The 17,909-nt window shown below is 32.5% G+C and overlaps 2 protein-coding genes and 1 non-coding gene across 4 annotated transcripts; 1 reads left to right on the top strand and 2 right to left on the bottom strand.

Moving 5' to 3' along the window:
* Positions 1-2,328: 2,328 nt before the first annotated feature.
* On the top strand, positions 2,329-4,879 carry LOC142630929 (putative UDP-arabinopyranose mutase 2). Its single transcript, XM_075804995.1, has 4 exons — positions 2,329-2,752; positions 3,683-3,933; positions 4,016-4,184; positions 4,319-4,879. Exons 1-4 carry the CDS (start codon positions 2,429-2,431, stop codon positions 4,646-4,648), a joined length of 1,074 nt encoding a protein of 357 aa, XP_075661110.1. The 5' UTR covers positions 2,329-2,428; the 3' UTR covers positions 4,649-4,879.
* A 2,197-nt stretch (positions 4,880-7,076) lies between these two features.
* On the bottom strand, positions 7,077-7,148 carry TRNAD-GUC (transfer RNA aspartic acid (anticodon GUC)). Its single transcript has one exon. It is a non-coding gene; the product is annotated as a tRNA-Asp (tRNA).
* Positions 7,149-9,880: 2,732 nt separating this feature from the next.
* On the bottom strand, positions 9,881-16,114 carry LOC142630246 (uncharacterized). 2 transcript variants are annotated; one of them, XM_075804223.1, is made up of 5 exons: positions 15,973-16,114; positions 14,687-15,391; positions 14,021-14,154; positions 11,384-12,248; positions 9,881-10,292 (listed from the first exon to the last, which is right to left on the bottom strand). In XM_075804223.1, the coding sequence occupies exons 2-5, from the start codon at positions 15,358-15,360 to the stop codon at positions 10,286-10,288; spliced, it is 1,680 nt and encodes a 559-aa protein (XP_075660338.1). In that variant the 5' UTR covers positions 15,361-15,391; positions 15,973-16,114; the 3' UTR covers positions 9,881-10,285. The 2 variants fall into 2 exon arrangements, with proteins under 2 accessions (XP_075660338.1, XP_075660339.1); XM_075804224.1 differs by having other exon boundaries at positions 11,384-12,239.
* Between the last annotated feature and the right edge of the window lie 1,795 nt (positions 16,115-17,909).

Here is a 17,909-nt window from a genome sequence, read left to right as displayed (position 1 = left end):
TTAAGTTATAAGATTTTTGATAAAACTTATCAAAATATTAGAGAAAACTAATAACAAGTTGCACCACATATTGTGCCGAAACTCAACTTTTTTTTCCTTTCATTAAATACCTATTAATATCATTTAAAGAGATTAATTGTGTTATTCAATATAAAGTTATAAAGTAATAACAAGATTTTGGTTTCTTTGGGTTATTAATTTAAATAACAGAGGTACCATTACTTATTTTTTATTACTCTATAAGTATAATTTCTTATAGAGTGTGGGGACAAGGACAGAGTTTCAAGTCTCCAAAAGAAAATTTCACACACATATATACTTAGATTAGGTTAGAGTAGAATTTCTATCTTGTATTAAAAAGAAAATGGAGTTATTCTATATGGAGTTATAAATTATAACTTATAAATTAAAAAAAGTTTTGATATCCTTGTGTTATTAAAATGAGTAACAGAGGAGGTGTCATCATGCCATTACTTATTTTTGTTTATTTCTGATATTGAAAAAAATAAAATAAAACCTAGAATATAGGTGCAATATATATACTTATGAAGTTATTGGTAATGATCTGGTAACTATGACATAAACAAATCCTGATAAGTGTTTGTACATTTCTTTTTCTTTTTTTTTAGAAAAACAGTAAATTGATCAATTGTGTATTAAGAACCACCATATGGTAATGTTAACTCGCTATTAATATTTGAAATTATGAAAATTTCCATCATACATGAGATGCTACAGAGTACATATACAAGTAATCCACTTAAATATTTATTCAAAATCTATACTATTAATAACATGATTCCTTCTACTCAAAAAAAAAAAAAAAAAACTTGATTCCTTATTTGGGTTTAACATTTTGCGTACTAAATACCCTCGCATAAATTATTAAAGAGAGGTGCTACGTCCACAACATTTTTACAACATTTTTAGAATAAATCATAGGTGGTTAGTTGTTATTGGTTCAAATTTGAACCTAACACTAAGATTACTTTTTTGCCCCAATAATAACAACCAGTAACATCCTGCTATTTAAGATTTGTTGTAAAAATATTGTAAAAATGTTGTGGACATATCATTTCTCATTATTAAACTCTCTTAAATATCTCTATCTTTTAGTTAAATAATTTTAAATTTAAAAAAAAAAAAAGAAACTAATTTAAAAAAAAGTAATTTATTATTCTTAAGATTTAGGTTTTTTCTTTTATCTTCTCAATTAAGCCTAAAATTTAGGACACTATCTCTATCTCATTTTTAAAAATTATTTCACCTTACCTTACCTTACCTCATTCTTAAAAATTATTCCACGTTATCTTATCTCTTTTTAAAAAAAAATACAAACAGTTATTTATATATCACTTCTAAAAATTATAACACTAAAAAAAACAAATAAATAAAAAGAGCATTATTTTAATATTTGTGTGGAAGTGCGAGAATGATGTTTAATTAGGGAAATAATACAGTTGGAGGATAAAGGGGGTTATTTAGTTCTTTACCTTGTATAAAAAGGATTATTTTACATAGCTTTCCTCTTCCCCTGCAGTGTTAGTGTCTTAGTTTCGCAACCAAAAAAAAATTCCCTTAACACAATAAACAAGAATCCCAAAGCATAGGAGATAACTACACAAAAATGAAATTTGCTTCTCAATTGAGTAAAAAATAATAATAATAATAATTAGGTAACATTCTTTATTTGTTAAAAAAAGTTATGAAAGGATTTTTTTTTTTTTTTTTTTGGGTAAACAGTTATGAAAGGATTTGAAAAAGATAATATTGAAACTCAGATTCTCTCATTGAATGACATTAATTAACCACAATTACTCATAGAGTCATACCTATTAATCTAAAACCTCAAAACCCAAAGTAACTAACTTTTTAATTGACTTTATAATATTATTATACCACAAACTTTTAAGATTTTACATATTTAGTATTATTAGAATATATTATTTTCATTTGAATTTAAATTTTATTTTCTATTTAAACCTTCCATTAAAATCAACCAACATCATATTTTCTTTAAACAATAGAATTTATAATTCTATATATAAATACAATCATAATAAATACATAATATCATAATAATATATAACTTACACATACATTATAATAAATACCTTGGCCAGCTAGAATATACGGTAATATTATATATGAGCGCAATTATAATAAATTCTTATTAATAATTATAACTATCATAATCATTCAATTTTATATATTTTTAAAAAAATATATAAAAGTAAAGCAAGAAATTATTTTCTTTCTTTTTTAAGAAAATGAGAAATTACTTTTTTTTTACTAGTGTTAAAAGTAAGTAATCTCTCTTTTCGTTTTATAAATAGAAGGTTGCAAACCCAAACACAAACTCAACTCAACTCAACTCTCTCTCTCTCTATCTCTCTCTCTGGGTGTGAAACACAAAATCCGGTAAACAATGGCTGGAACCTCAGTAGCTCCGACTCCTCTGTTGAAAGATGAACTGGACATCGTGATCCCCACGATCCGAAACCTCGACTTCCTCGAGATGTGGAGGCCTTTCTTCCAGCCATACCATATCATCATCGTTCAGGACGGTGACCCCAGTAGGGTCGTCAAGGTCCCCGAAGGCTTCGACTATGAGCTCTACAATCGCAACGATATCAACAGGATTCTCGGTCCCAAAGCCTCTTGCATTTCATTCAAGGACTCTGCTTGCCGTTGCTTCGGCTACTTGGTCTCCAAGAAGAAGTACATCTACACCATCGATGACGATTGCTTTGTGAGTAGTACTTTTTTTTTTCTCTCTCTTTTTGGTGATGTTTTGGATGTGGGTTTTGGATATTATGGTGAGAAAGTTTGGATTTTGATGTGAATATTTTTTTTTTTTTTGGGGGATTTTGGAATTGTGGGTTTTGGATTTTTTTTTTTTTGTTTTTTTGGTGAATAGCTGGATTTTGATGGTGTTTGGTTTTGATTTGCTATTGTTTTTGTTGGGTATTTGAGCATAAAAATCAACTAAGAGTAAGTCGTTGTTTTTGAATTCATTTTGGTCCGAGTGTATGGATCTGATGGGGGTTTTGAACAATAAGAGATTGGATTTTGTTTATGTGAATTTTGGTTTTATTCTTGTGATGAAATATTTTTGCAGTAGGATCAAAGATGATCTTTGTTGTTTTGTTATTTTTTGACGGTGAATCATAATAGGTGAGGTATGTGTGTACAGATCTGTTTGCTTATAAGTGTTCTCGAATGTTAAAGCATTTTGGCAATTATGTTTGCTGTAAACTTATTCTAAGATCTTTGATTTTAGTGAATGTTTTAGATTATTTAATTTAAGTTGAAATATGAACAAGGTATAGTAGATATGTCATTGTGTTTTATGTGTACTTAGTTCTTGTTGCCTCCAGATCTAATCGATGATCATCCACTTTTGGCATGCGTTACTTAATATATTTTGCGCTCCTTGGTACCGAAAGTTTTTAACCATTCCAGGAAGCATTACCTACTGAGATCTCCCAATGCATGTTCATTTCAAGTTTCAACTGAACTGAACAACTTGTTTTGCACTTATTCCTTACTCGTTGTTCTAGAAGCTTTAATGTTTTTTCTTTTGCTCTATATTATTAGGATTCAATTGTTAGTATGAATTTGAGTGGAGTCATTCAGTCGTTCACTTGGATCTCAAGCTATGATTCTGTATGATTTGCAGGTTGCTAAAGATCCATCTGGCAAGGACATTAATGCGCTTGAGCAGCACATAAAGAACCTTCTGTGTCCAGCAACTCCATTTTTCTTCAACACCCTGTATGACCCATACAGAGACGGTGCAGATTTTGTCCGTGGATATCCATTCAGCCTCCGTGAAGGTGCTCCAACAGCTGTTTCTCATGGCCTCTGGCTCAACATCCCAGATTATGATGCTCCCACACAGCTTGTCAAACCACGTGAAAGAAACACAAGGTAATAAAGATCCTTCGCTCAAAAGAATTTGCATGTTGCTTATGTTATAAAAACTCATTATCCAAATGCATTTCTTTGTTAGGTATGTGGATGCCGTTATGACAATACCAAAGGGAACCCTCTTCCCCATGTGTGGTATGAATCTGGCATTCGACCGTGAGTTGATTGGCCCTGCAATGTACTTTGGACTTATGGGTGACGGCCAACCAATTGGACGCTACGATGATATGTGGGCTGGCTGGTGCACCAAGGTATCTACTTTTTTTCGTTGGTTTCATCTGCCATTTTGTCCATATAATGATTACAGTCTGCTTCTCCAGCAATTACTTCTTGCATTGTTGTTAAGCTGCAGTAGCTCACAACTAGTTGATTTAATGATGTGTAGGTGATATGCGATCATTTAGGACTTGGAGTCAAGACTGGTTTGCCTTATATCTGGCACAGCAAAGCAAGCAACCCTTTTGTGAACCTCAAGAAGGAATACAAAGGAATCTACTGGCAAGAAGAGCTGATCCCATTCTTCCAATCAGCTACCCTTACAAAGGATTGCACCACTGTGCAGAAGTGCTACATTGAGCTCTCCAAGCAAGTCAAGGCTAAACTTGGTCACGTGGATGAATACTTCATCAAGCTGGCTGATGCCATGGTCACATGGATTGAAGCTTGGGATGAGCTGAACTCGACCTCCGATATACCCAAGGGTCCTGCAAAATAGATTTTTGACCATCATCCCTTTTTATCCAAGCTTTTGCGATGAAGCTAATGAGAGTTCATTTGGCAAGGCGGAGGATACACTTCTATATGACCTTAGAACAATAAAAGATCAAGGATTTTGTATTTCTATAGATTGAGCTTAGCTATTTATTTGACATTGATTGAGATTATGGTATTCGGAAATGTTAGTCACAAATTTGGTTGATTTAATATTAGGTTTCATTTATTTGTCTTTTGGTGACCTCTTAAATATTTTGTGCTTTAAATTTTGGACTCAGAAGTCCGTTTTTCTGGACTCAGTAGCTTTAACCTAACTTTTGACTATTGAGTCAAAATATAGTGGGAAGTTTTTTGAAAAAAGAGTTGCATTTGACATCTTGGCAAATGGCTTTTCGCAGTGCACCAGTGCCTAAATTGATCTATTGGATTCGGCAATCTGTCACTGCTTGTTAGACTCTTTAAATATTCTTGAATCTTGACTGGGCTTCTTTTATATTTTGATGCTATTATTATCATTTTGAAAACAAAAACGAAAGAGAATGGAATGGGGAGTCTCTATTGTCTTTGGGTGTAATTTCTATTAGAAGGTTAAAAACTTTTACCCCAGAAATGCTTCTGCAATCTTAATTGAAACATGGTTTATTTATGGTAGCAGCAATTATCAGTTGCTAACATAATCTGGAGACTGCACTGCAATTACTGCAGCTAAAGTAGATAAAATTATAATAAACATTGGTATTGTAGAATCATTCGGCAGAATATTGTTTTGAGGCATGTCTATAATCACTACATAGATTTTCAACCTAAGGCAATTTTACTTAAAACCCATATTCATTTTGTATAATAGACTTGCCTATTTTCTAAACACAGTTCTCAAAAAACAGTATCTTATTTTCATCATTCAGAACATGATTTTTAAAACGGCAAAGGGATATTTTCAGGTTATAGAAAATGATTTTAATAACATAGTTGTAAATAAATTGAAATAGTGAATTCTACATATTTGTCTAAACTTTTTTATCTTTTAAATTAAGGAACTTAAAAAAAAAATTAAACTACAGATTTTACATGTTACTTTAAAAAAAAAATTAAATCTCAAAAATAAAAATGGTCTCCCAAACAATTATTTTTTGTTTTTAGTATTTTAAAAATTGTTCTGAAAAGTGTGAGCAAAATATGTAAAATATAAAAATTATTATCTGAAAATTAATTTCCAGTTCAATTTTCTGAAAATTATTTTTATATTGTTTTGAAAAAAAAGAATCGAGGCCTTAATCATCACTATATAATATAAGGAAAAATAACTTGATCTGACAACATGATGAAAGTAGACGGATTTTTGGGGATTTTACTGAGCGAATATTGTTACATTCTGGTGTATTACATTCTCAAAGCTAGATACTGAACACCCCAGAAGAGTTGGACAGTTTTTTTTTTTTAACTAATCTTGAATAAAATTTACCTATTTAAATATTCATATTACTTGTATAAAAGATTTAATAATTCTTGTGACTTAGTAAATGTAAAATGTTACTTTTAGTCACGTAACCTATTTAAAAAATCATGTTACTTGTTTAAAAGATTTGATATATCATATGATTTATTAAACATATAAAAAAAAAAAATTCATATAAACCATCATGTAATGAAAATTGGTTTGGAGGAAAATTTTGTCAAGCGGAGTTTGCCTCTTTAAGACCCATAAATTTCATTCCTTTTGTTTGTTTCTTTGATTTACTTTATTTTATTTTATTTTCCCAGATCACACAATTGTCTATCATGTAGTTGCATTTGATCTACTTTATTTTAATTTTTCCAGATCACAGTTGTCAATCATATAGTTGTATTTGATCTACTTTATTTTATGTTTCCAGATCACAATTGCCTGTTATATAGTTGTATGGTCACTAAATTAAATAAAATACTAGGCCTACACTGCACATACAGTTGGATGTCAGATTTCTATTTAATTTTCCCACCTTTGGTTATTTTTAATTCTCCATACCTGAAAGTACATATAAAATTTAGAAATTGGCTACAGGAAGACAAGGATCATGATCTTGCATTTTACTAGTACAAGTGTAGTTTGATTTGGAATTACACTTGACTGCACTGTATCATTGGCTATTTGCTATATTCAAAAAAGAGAATGGATGAGATTTGAAAAAAGAAGGGAGATGTGTGTGTATACATACATATAGCTAGACATGAGGTATGTCAACAACTGAGACAAGAGGTGTGTCAACAATTGAGACAAATCATTGGTGCCTGTAACTTACTCCTTAGATTGTCATGCTTAGGGACATTGGGAATTATCTCATTTGGAGTTTACCAATGGGCTTCAATGCTAGAAACAAAGATTTTTTGTGCTTGTAGATTTCAATAGGAAAAGGAAAAAGAGAATGCAAAAGATTTAAGGAATAAAAAAACGCCGTTGCCGGGGATCGAACCCGGGTCACCCGCGTGACAGGCGGGAATACTTACCACTATACTACAACGACCTGTTGGTTGCTGCAATGCCACCAAGCTTATTCAAATCAAAATAAAAGTATGGAGACCTATTTTGGGAAAGAGAGCTCAAGCATCTGTGGTTTATAATAAGGTGGCTCTATCGAATAAAACATATTGTGAATATGATAATGTAGTTAAAGCCCCTTAAAGGAACATCTAGCACCACCCTTTTGCGCCAGGATCACGACTCACAAGCATGAGTCAGAAAAATAGACCCAAGCCAATACTTAACAAATTTGCATTATACTATCTTTCTGCTATGGATAATTTCAATACGATTGCAGGCAATTTACTAGAGATACCATACCAAGTCTCAATACTATGAGCAATGAGTACATCCATATTATCCAAAACTAAAAGAAAACTGACCTGAAGATGAGACAAGGCATAATGATTTCAAATAGCGAATGTATCAACTTGATGATTCCCCATTGGTAAGGACATCAACAACTCTATTACCTACTCCGTATTTTGTAGTCATGGTGTACAATATATTCTTCAAAATCTAGAAAAAGATTCTTGCACTCCATCACAATACTCTTCATTAATTTCTTTGCCTTGGAACTGATGGTGACAAGGTTGACAACTGCATCTAGTTCAACTACTATTTTCGCAATCCCAAGATTTTTTGCCATTACCAACCCATCACGTAATTCCGACTATTCCACCATGACACTACTAGTAAAATCAATCACACTAGAGGTTATCAAAAAAAAATCACACTAGAAAATCCTACAACCCAATTTTCAAAAGCATCTCGGATAACTCCTCCTCCCGCAAGTCCTCTATATTGATTAGATGATCAATCTGTATTAAGCTTAAACCACACTAATAGTGGCTTTACCCACTTCGCTAAAACCTCCTCTTTTTTTTCTTTTTTTCTTTTTTTGAGGTCTTTGTGTTTTTTAGTTGATGTCATGCGCAAATATACTTATTGGGAGAAAACTTAAGTGCAGTAACTTAGGTATTATTGTTTTTACACTCTTGTATTTTTATTTTTACAAGTATTGATGAAACTTAATAACTGGATATCATTTATGCCTTTTATAAAGCTTTATAGAAGAAAACGTATTTTCTTGATGCATTGTCTTCAAATCTTCATACCACAACATGAATAGCACAAATAAAACAGGTTATGTGTATTTATTTGATATCAACTTATAAGCTCAATTTTTAATTTTAAGTTTTTATGTATTACTTTTTAAAACCTTATTTTTTGAAATATATTAACTGGTTATGTGTGTTTATTTGATATCAACTTATAAGCTTAGCTTTTAGTTTTAAGTTTTTATGTATAGTTTTTTAAAACTCCATTTTTTCAAGTGTGTTAAGTATACATTAGTACACTTTTAGCAAAATAATTTTAGTAAAAAACTAGATAAGTTATTCTCATATAAACAAGTTTTTTTGTGGTGAGAAAAAATGCTTTTATTTTCTCTTCCAATATGATGTGAACCCTCTTAAAAGGTTAATTAACTTGGCAATGGACATTTTTGGCATATTCTATTATTCCTCCATTTCCTCTTTATTCTTTTAATTTCTCTTTTTGTCTCACAAAGTTAGAACTAAAACGACTTCGTTTCTTTACTTTTGCTCAGGACGCAGCTACAAAGGAATGCTTATAACGTCCTGGGAAAAAAGGTATTACCTTCTTCTTCTTCTTTTTTTCCTTTTTTAATTTATATTCTTTTCTCCCAATTGAAGAAAATGGAAACAGTACAGTAAATTGTGCTTTTTTTTTTCTCTTGAACAGTAAAATTGTGAATATTTAACGGTAATGAAAAACAAAATATTAAGACTCACTTCGTTTTAATTTTTTTTCCCTTTTAAAAATTTTCATCGACTATTAATTTTTCTTATCACGAATTGCTATTTGCAGGAAATACTTCTTCACGTCATAATTTTGAGCACACGGTGAGTATCATATGTCTTTGCTCTTTGGGTTATACTATCAGATTTTTCAGATTTGATGTCATGGTTGTTTATTTTAGTTTCAAAATTATAATTTTAGCATACCAATTTTCACTTAAGGTGGTAATGGGTTTAGTTAACTCAATGGGTAAAATTTTTTGTAATCGAATAAAAAAATTGGATTTAAATTTTTGTATACAAAAAATCAAATGAAATCTTAACCTAATAGTAAAAAAACAATTATCAAGAATTATACCCCATATGTTCAAATATATCGTATTTATCACCTAATATATTGTATTTATCTTGTTTAGGTAGTAGATCGGTAGCTAGCAAGTTGAAATTAGTACTTTAAAAATAAGCCTACCATTGACACTATTTTTATTATACACTAATCATAACATACCGCCTTAACAACTATGAAAAAAATTGTAAAATTTTATACAGTAAATTAACAAGTTCAATGTGAGAACCTTTAAGCGTAAGTACAAAATTGACATATAAGCAATACTATTAGCGTTGTGGCCATCAATAAATCTAGTGATAAAAAGTTTCATAATTGTCAAATATATATATATATATATATATTGTTGAGATTTATGCATGATAAAAATGGAGCTAATTGTTATGAACCCATGTGAAAATGATGTTCCATCACAACTTTTCATCTTAGTAAGTCGAAAAAGTACCGTGAAATATTTTGCATCTTTAACATTACTCTTTATCAATAGATTAGCATAACATGACCTTTTCTGTTTTCTTATAAGAATACTAAAAATAAAAATTTAAACACATGACTTGCTACGATTGGTAAAGTATAAAATAGAACAGTTCAATGTGAGAACGAGAATTTTATTCATTATTTATTACACCACTAAAGCTTGACAGTGGGAAGATTAGAGTTGTAATGCCATTTTTTAAGAGGATTTCAAAAACTAAAAATGATTGGACTATGGAGGCCAAATCAGTTCACACTTCTCATAAAGGTGAAATTTTCAATTTTGGAGCCATTAGCACTCTAAAGAATGACTGCCTAACTGAATTAACAGGCTTATACAACTTTGTTAGCCACTCTAAAGAATGATTTAAAATATTCTCAGTTTTCCCTCGATGCTCTTTAGCACATCCATCCATGTTATTTCTTCAATTTAGGTTGCCTTCTGTACTGCAGCATTCTATGATACCTTTCTCCTTGTCTGAATACAAGTGCAACCTTTCAGCCCCTAAGACCAAAAAAAAGTGCTAAAAATGGTAAAATTGCACGTATGAATGTTTTAAATGAGTGCATCACTAAAAATGAGCAGTAAATTCAGCTTATTCAAAACATAAAATGGCGCAATTCTCACTAATACAGGTCCAAGTTCACTAGTGACAGTGATATAATCATCACTTGTGTAAAATAAACAAAAAGAAATATCTCATGGCTTCTTTATGCAACCACAACTACAGAGTTCAAATTTCAAACGATTCCCACAATCATATTGATTTTAATTAGTGTTTTGTATGCAAAAGAGGAAAAATATCAAATATATAATCTGATATAAAATTATAGTATATTGACGAGAGACTTGTGCTTTTCATAACTATAGTTGCACCATGACATTCTGGAAGTGACATATCAACTTATCTTCTGCTAAGCCTATTGTTTTCCCCACGTAATGGTGTTTGTTGTCATGCGTTGAGATAGTAGTAGTAGAGGTCTGGTGATATATCACCAATTATTTTGATGATTGTGTATTTGATGGGCATAAGTGTGGTCATGCCAATCAGAAGAGCAACATTTCTTCTTTCGCTGAAAATATTTACCATTTCTTGATAGTAATTTTAAAAGGTCTTACTAAACACAAATTGGCCAATAACTAATAATCTTCCCAAGCAGTAGCGTGTGATGTTTGCCAAGATGCTATCCATGAAATGCCTAAATACACAGTATAGCATACAGATTCTTGAAACTTGCCGTCTTACTTGTGTCATACATCATTCAAATACAATAATTATACTAAAGCAATGCATTCAGAGTTATTAGTTTTATGAATAGATCAGATTGTCCAGTCATCAGCTTGAGCATTATAATTCATTCTCCAACGGTTATTTACCCTTTTTTTTTTCTTATTCTTTATTTTACCATGATTAGCTTTAACCACTGATATTGAAGTCAACCTGATCGGACCATAGAATCCCCTTTCTACCCAAGTAATAACATATTATTTTAAAGGTAAACAGTGAGGAGGAGCATTTTCCTAAGGAAATTCTCAAGTTGTTGAGTCATGTGGAAGCATAGAAATTAAATTTTCCAAGGGACATATTCATATACCTTGTTTGCTGAGCATCATTTTCCTGCTTAACCTGCAAGGATTGCCTCTGATGCTCCACTCGGTGGAGTTCTGATGACAGTTGAAGCAAGTCAATGGTAGGTCCACTTTCACAGGAATGGCGATCACTGGAATGCAAAAAATTAGAGCCTTGGAAAATCCCATCTGTAATTTCAAGGTTAATAGCATCACTACTATCAGATATAAACACATGACCAAGGTGATTCTCTTCTGCAGAATTCATTTCTGATGAAATGAACTTATTTGATGTTCCACTAGGGGAAGCTTGTGAGCTTACTCCTATGAATTTCTCGGAGACTCGACTAATGCCATAATGGGGGTGGCTACCTGGCATGATCAATGGACGAGCCATGGGGATTCCAGATGAATGGCTTGAAGAGTTCTGTGATTGAGATGACAGAAGAGAGAGAGCACAACCAGAATCTGAAATTCCCGATAATCCTTGAGCGGTTGATGCTGCATCAAAAACACTGAAGTCTTCACTTCCTGAGGTGCTCTGGAAAAAAGAACGTGAGCTAGAATTTTGGCCTCCTATATCATGTGTATATTGACCAGCATTCTCACTGAAAATGCTTCCTGTTGTAGTATTAGCTCCACTCTCATGAAAAGGGGGAAACTGTTTTTCTGTATTATAGGTAGGGAAGAGGGATTTTGAATTCTGATTCCCATTGGTAATAGGAAAGGCTGTCATAGGCCTATAATCAGACCCATCTTCAATTTTTATATGCCTACACCAGTCACTAGTTCCATATTTCTCAGGTTGAAAAAGACCACTAGGGGGGATCTCTTGGCAAACAAAGGATGTCGTTGTTAAAGGACTTCCCTGATATCTGCTGCCTGCAATGTCTTCAGAAAATTAGGAGGGTGTTTAAGAGAGTAGTTTAAGTTATGTTGTTTAAGTGTTTTTGATATATGTGTGGGTGAAAAAGTGCATGAAAATATGTGTAATGTTGTTTAAAATGTGTTGTTGTGTGCTAAAACTAGGGTGCCAAACAGGCCCTAGAACATTAAAATAACAATTTCAAGAATACAAGAAGACTGCAACAATAAAAATGCGGACTCAGGAATCCATCTTCACAAGAAACAAAATTTGCAATCAGAACTGAACAAGAAAATCCTCATAGTCAAACGAACAGAACCAAAATTAATTAAGCAAGGGCCAGAGAGATTTTAGAGAACAAGAGGACTATCCTGTCATTATGGAAATGGCTAAACGATTCCTGTGTTTACAGATGCTCTGGAAATTATTTGGTCCAATATTGATGCCTTAAATATTGATTTATATATGATAGAAGTAGGTAACATACAAATGTAAGTCTTTTTTTTTTTTTTGGGCTGGGAACATACAAATTTAAGTTTAACCATAGCAGGCAATCAGCAAAATTAAAATTAGGTAACATAGAATAAAACTCTACCAGTTGCAATTGTTGATGCTAGTTCCCACGACCTTAAGTCCCCAACAACTAGTTGATGCATTTACTTGGAGTCTTGACATCTAATAAAGCAGCTTGTATGCTTGAGTTTAAAGGAATGATGGGTGTAAATAACAGAATCCTTTCAGCTGCACGGAAGTGGTTATGTATAACCATAACAAGAATTTTTCGTTATCATGGCCCAGGAAACTGACCCTCTAGAGAAAGAAAGGAATACATTGAGGAAAGTAGCTTCAAAGATGTTTAGGTTGTTAGACCCAATTAGGGGACATTTTATTATTAAAATGTTTAGATTTCAATGAGGAAGCAATGGGCTAAATGCGATGCTCCATCAATTTGTAATTGTTGAATATCCAATTGAATTAGCAATATAAAAATGCGATTTATGGACATTCAAGTCAACTGAATTGTGAGTAAAACTACTTCTGGTTAGTTTGTTGCCCAATTCAGATATCAAAGCTTAATTCACATAAAACTCAATATAGTGTAGCAACAGCCTTCACCATTTCAGTAGCTTACATTCCAGTTTTCCCAGGAAAGGACAACCAGAATAGAATATATAATATTAATAATGTAAATACACTATCAGAGATTGCTAAGTTATATATCTACTTGTACATAAGAGTTGGGGAAAAAAACACCCTTTAAGTTTAAGATGTATCAAGTTCAAAAAAACAAAAACAAAAAAATCACATGATATAAACCAACTCACAAATATAACTCATGAATTAGAGACAGAAAAGAGGATGGAGCAAAAGCTGGAAGTTCTAAATGCCATGCCCTATAATGAAATTCTGCACTCTATTAGACCAATTGTGCGATAACTTATCACACAATTGGGCCGATAACAAACAGTCAAACGCCTAGAGTTGGAACAGACTGGTTTCTCTTCTCCACTTTTTTTCCTTTACTTTTCCTTTCATTTAACAGGTAATGAAATTGATACCCTCAAGCAGGTTTTCTATTTGATCCAAGAAAATCCATTCAAATTTTGAACAATAAAAAATAAAAATCTTCAAAGCAATACAAAACCATGATAAATTTTGAAGATTCAATAAGTTTAGTTCATGAGAATGAGTTGATTTTTTTAGTCCAATTAAGCACAAAAGGAAAAAGGGGGGGGGGGGGCGGCGTATGTGGTTGGTTATGAATGATTTCTAATTAGAGAGAGTTTTTAATCAATACCATTATATGACTGCAGAAATCTCCCGGCCCTCCCAGTGTGAATACCTTGAGGCTTTCTCCGACGCTCGTTGTGGCCTGCAAGGCGTTTACGGCAGCTACGCTTACCATCATCAAATTCACCCAGCAAATGAAACCTGGATGGTTAACAGTTAGAGCATACCATACAGAGCACCAACAAAAATTTATGAACTAGATTCAAGTTCTAGACTAACAGGAACAAAGTATGATCAATTGGATGTATATAAACAAAATGAACTATCTTCCAAAATTGTAAGTTTATCTTTTCCAAACATGTCTAGAGTTGAAAATCCAAGCCATACATAAGAAAACGGGATCAGATCCATTCTAAACTTAAGATATTAGGACACACTAACCTAAAACAATAATTCTTTGTAGGACATTAACCTTTTATGGAAGAATAAATAAGGAAATATTAAATGATCTAAAGATAACAGGAAAAACAAATGGTGAAAAGCAATGTGTGAAAATCCAATTTTAAAATTCTGTGCTGAGAAACAAAATTGAAAAAACTCAACGTTCCTCAAGGCTCCTTTTGACAGGCAAAAGGACATGAAAAGGGAAATGCATTCTAAGATTGAAGTCTAGTACTCAGCAGTTAATCATCATAATGAAAAATAGGTACTTGAAGAAAGAAACATAAGATACCTGCTACACTGCTGACAAAACCTCTGTTCAATGCCATTAACGATAACTTTGGCTGTCTTTGAGTGAATCTCACAAACTTTATGCCTCTTGTGGTAGTCTTTAGAAGAGCTGAGGTCTTTATTACAGCCATAAACTTGGCAGAAGGAAATTTGAGAATGCATACCAGATGCTCGAATTCTCTTGGCAGGTGAAGATGATTCAGATGAAGATAATAAAATGGGAGCTCCTTTAGAAAATTTAGAATTATGAGCATCTCTAATATCAGCAAGACGCCCGAGGTTCAAATCAATGAATGAAGAATCCCTACTATTTGAGTCTGCCACAGAGCTTGTGAGCTTGGAAGTGGAATCATCTTCACCAGAAAATCCATTCGGCATAGACATAACCAGATTACCAACATGTTCACCACCAACCTTGCTACTTCTCACAACTTCACTAGTGGAATTGTGGTTTAGTTGTCTCCCAATCATCTCTGGAAAACCCAATTCCCCAAATCGGTGATTCTCAACAGCTTGTTGACTTGAGACTAGCAAGTCGTTGCCAAAACCACATGGGGTTCTCAATTCCCATCCCAGCAAGCAATTCTTACTTCTTGAGTGTGAATTATTAGTAGGTAAAATTGTTTCATCGGATTCAAACTCCTTCCCTTCAGAAACGCAGTTCCAAGACTCCATTTTTATGCAACAGAATCACAGTTTTATGAGACTGCACATAAACCCACTTCAGTTCACGCAACAAAAATGAAAAATCTCATGCACTTGCAGCCATAACCAAAGCAGAATCTCAATCTCTTATAGTCCAGAAATGTGCATAAAACTAAATATGAGTGACAAATGGAAAATCTTGATAGGTACTGTTTAAAAAAAAAAAAAGGCACAAAAAGACAAACTCAATACAAAGAGAAAAGTCTCACAAATTCCCATACTTGAAGCTTCATAGTCAAGGAAATCTCAATGCCTGAGAACCCAATTGGATTGACCAAAAAAATCAAAGAACCAATAATACAAAAACACAGACCCAGATAACTAAACAGTACAAAAGCTACATAAATGTCTAAACCCCACGTGAATATAACCAGGAAATAGGTAAGGATCCTCAATGCAAATACTTAATAAGTGGAAACAACGAACAAGTAGAAGCAACAACACACTTCAGATACTAGAATGAGAAACCTATTCATTGAGCTGATTTTTTTTTCATTAAAAAAAAAAAAACAAAAACAAAACAAACTAAAAGTTACTTAAATGATAAGAGAGGGAGAGAGAGAGAGAGAGAGGTTACTTTACCAATGTACTGGTATAGTGGTTTTGCAGTGTGGGGCTATGGCAGACAGAACTCTATGTGAAAGAGATTTTAGTGTGTCCCAAACTCCATGGAAGACAGGAAGAGGTTGTGGTGGTTGCTATTTTTAGAGAGAGAAAGAGAGAGAGAGAGAGAGAGAGGGTTGAACTACTGACATTTATGGAGTTTTTAACTTCTTTCTGCCTTGTTTATTAAGTAGAGAATTGAAATTTCCAAAGTCTAGGACAAGTTTTTTTTTTTTTTTTTTCTTTTAAATATAGCTACAAGATTTGAATCAGAACTTGGCTTATACAATTTTTTTTTTTTTTTTTTTTTTTTGGCTGCCTACTGTATCCTCGCTTTCAAGAGGTAATCACTGTTCGTCGAGAGCCTACGAAGGGGTAAAGACTCGAAATTCTTTTCAAAGTGCAGGTAGCAGACTCGAACTAGTGAAAGCACACCCGAGCCTAGACTTTGAGGAAATTTAAACTCACAACCCCCTGGGTTTGGCTTATACACTTTATAGCATAGTAACCTTCACGTATTATGGGTGTGATTAGAACCTTAAACCTATCAATCTGTCTTTGATTAAGATTTAATTTGTAAACTTTTATGTACTTAGTGAAGGTTTAATTGAACTTAATCTGATAATCAGTACCAAAAAAAAAAAAAAAAGCCCTTTACTTTATAGTTTGGTTCTTGATTGAGTTTCAAGAATATTGGGATTTTCTTTCTCAAAAAAAAAAAAAAAAGAATATTGGGATTTGCAACTTGTCCAAGACTAAAGAAAGTAAAAATGTGTGGGAGAAAAAAGACAATGGTTTTCTCTTATTCTTTGCTTCTTACTTGAATTTTTTTTTTTTTTTTGCTTGATTATATAAATTTTTTTTTCTTCCTTTCCAGAGGTTTTGTCAAATGTCAAATCGTTAGAAATGGTGAAAATTTTTCATCATCAGATTGACCAGTTATCAATGTAATACAAATTTCATTTTTATTAATTTCAGATTTTATTTTATGTAAGAAAAAAACTTACCTTTTTCTTTTTCCTAGAAAAATGACTATCTTCAATAATCAATACATCAGTTTATGAATAAGAATTTTGTAATTTAACTAGCAATTTTTTTTTTTTTGATATTATTAATAAAAACATTTAAGATGTAAATTCTCTTTATCCTAATTATAAAATTATCAAAAAGAAAAAGCCAAAATTTTGATAAACACCTAATTCTTATAATAAGCCAAAAGGGTTGGTTGTAGTTAAAATGAAATATATACACGATATGCGAATACAATAAATGGCCAAGTGGTAAGAGACATGGGCTAACAAGATTTCAATTTTAGGTTTGAATATCTTTCCCCTACAAATGAGCATGTTGGTAGAGATCTCCATTTCGGTTATCCAAAGTCCGTAGGGGTGCCCCTCCCTCTAGAAGCATAAAACGTGATAATTGTGGATTTATTAGTGAAGATGGTGAGAAATTGAGAAAAAATGAATATTCTCTAGTAGCAAGAAATGATATTAAAAGCTCAAAGGGGGGAGGAGGGGAGGAAGTAGCCCCCATCAGAAAGCAATGGTGTCCAATAGCCATGCAAGATTAGCAATGAATAATTGAAGTGAAGAGTGACTGAGTGATGGCCACCAAAGCCAAGTGTGCAAGTGTTAACGCACAATCAAACCCAACTCTCCATTTTGTGTTGGGATCTAGAAGACAGGCCCCACAACTAAGAACTACAACTACAACACCCACCTTTGCCATACCTAACAGTCCCTATCTTGTCTATCTCGCGCGTGTCTACACGCTCTCTCATTGTGACTGGGCATCACCGCTCACATTATTTACCTACTTTTCTTTTTCTTTTTCTTTTTCTTTTTTTGAAATTATCTTAAATTAAAGTGAAAAAATAATTTCACAATAAATCTTACCCTGTTATAAGTAGATAA

Source organism: Castanea sativa, chromosome 4, assembly GCF_040712315.1.
Source record: "Castanea sativa cultivar Marrone di Chiusa Pesio chromosome 4, ASM4071231v1".
Classification (NCBI taxonomy): Eukaryota; Viridiplantae; Streptophyta; class Magnoliopsida; order Fagales; family Fagaceae; genus Castanea; species Castanea sativa.
This window is presented reverse-complemented; position numbering and strand designations above follow the sequence as displayed.

What these genes read in the sequence shown, in the direction of transcription:
- LOC142630929 (XM_075804995.1), top strand. Translation starts at nt 2,429, where the DNA reads ATGGCTGGAACCTCAGTAGCTCCGACTCCTCTGTTGAAAGATGAACTG. An exon ending in CCATCGATGACGATTGCTTT is followed by an intron (nt 2,753 to 3,682) that starts GTGAGTAGTACT and finishes TATGATTTGCAG; the next exon opens with GTTGCTAAAGATCCATCTGG. An exon ending in GGGCTGGCTGGTGCACCAAG is followed by an intron (nt 4,185 to 4,318) that starts GTATCTACTTTT and finishes AATGATGTGTAG; the next exon opens with GTGATATGCGATCATTTAGG.
- LOC142630246 (XM_075804223.1), bottom strand. Translation starts at nt 15,360, where the DNA reads ATGGAGTCTTGGAACTGCGTTTCTGAAGGGAAGGAGTTTGAATCCGAT. An exon ending in TTTTGTCAGCAGTGTAGCAG is followed by an intron (nt 14,155 to 14,686) that starts GTATCTTATGTT and finishes TTAACCATCCAG; the next exon opens with GTTTCATTTGCTGGGTGAAT. An exon ending in ATTTCTGCAGTCATATAATG is followed by an intron (nt 12,249 to 14,020) that starts GTATTGATTAAA and finishes AATTTTCTGAAG; the next exon opens with ACATTGCAGGCAGCAGATAT.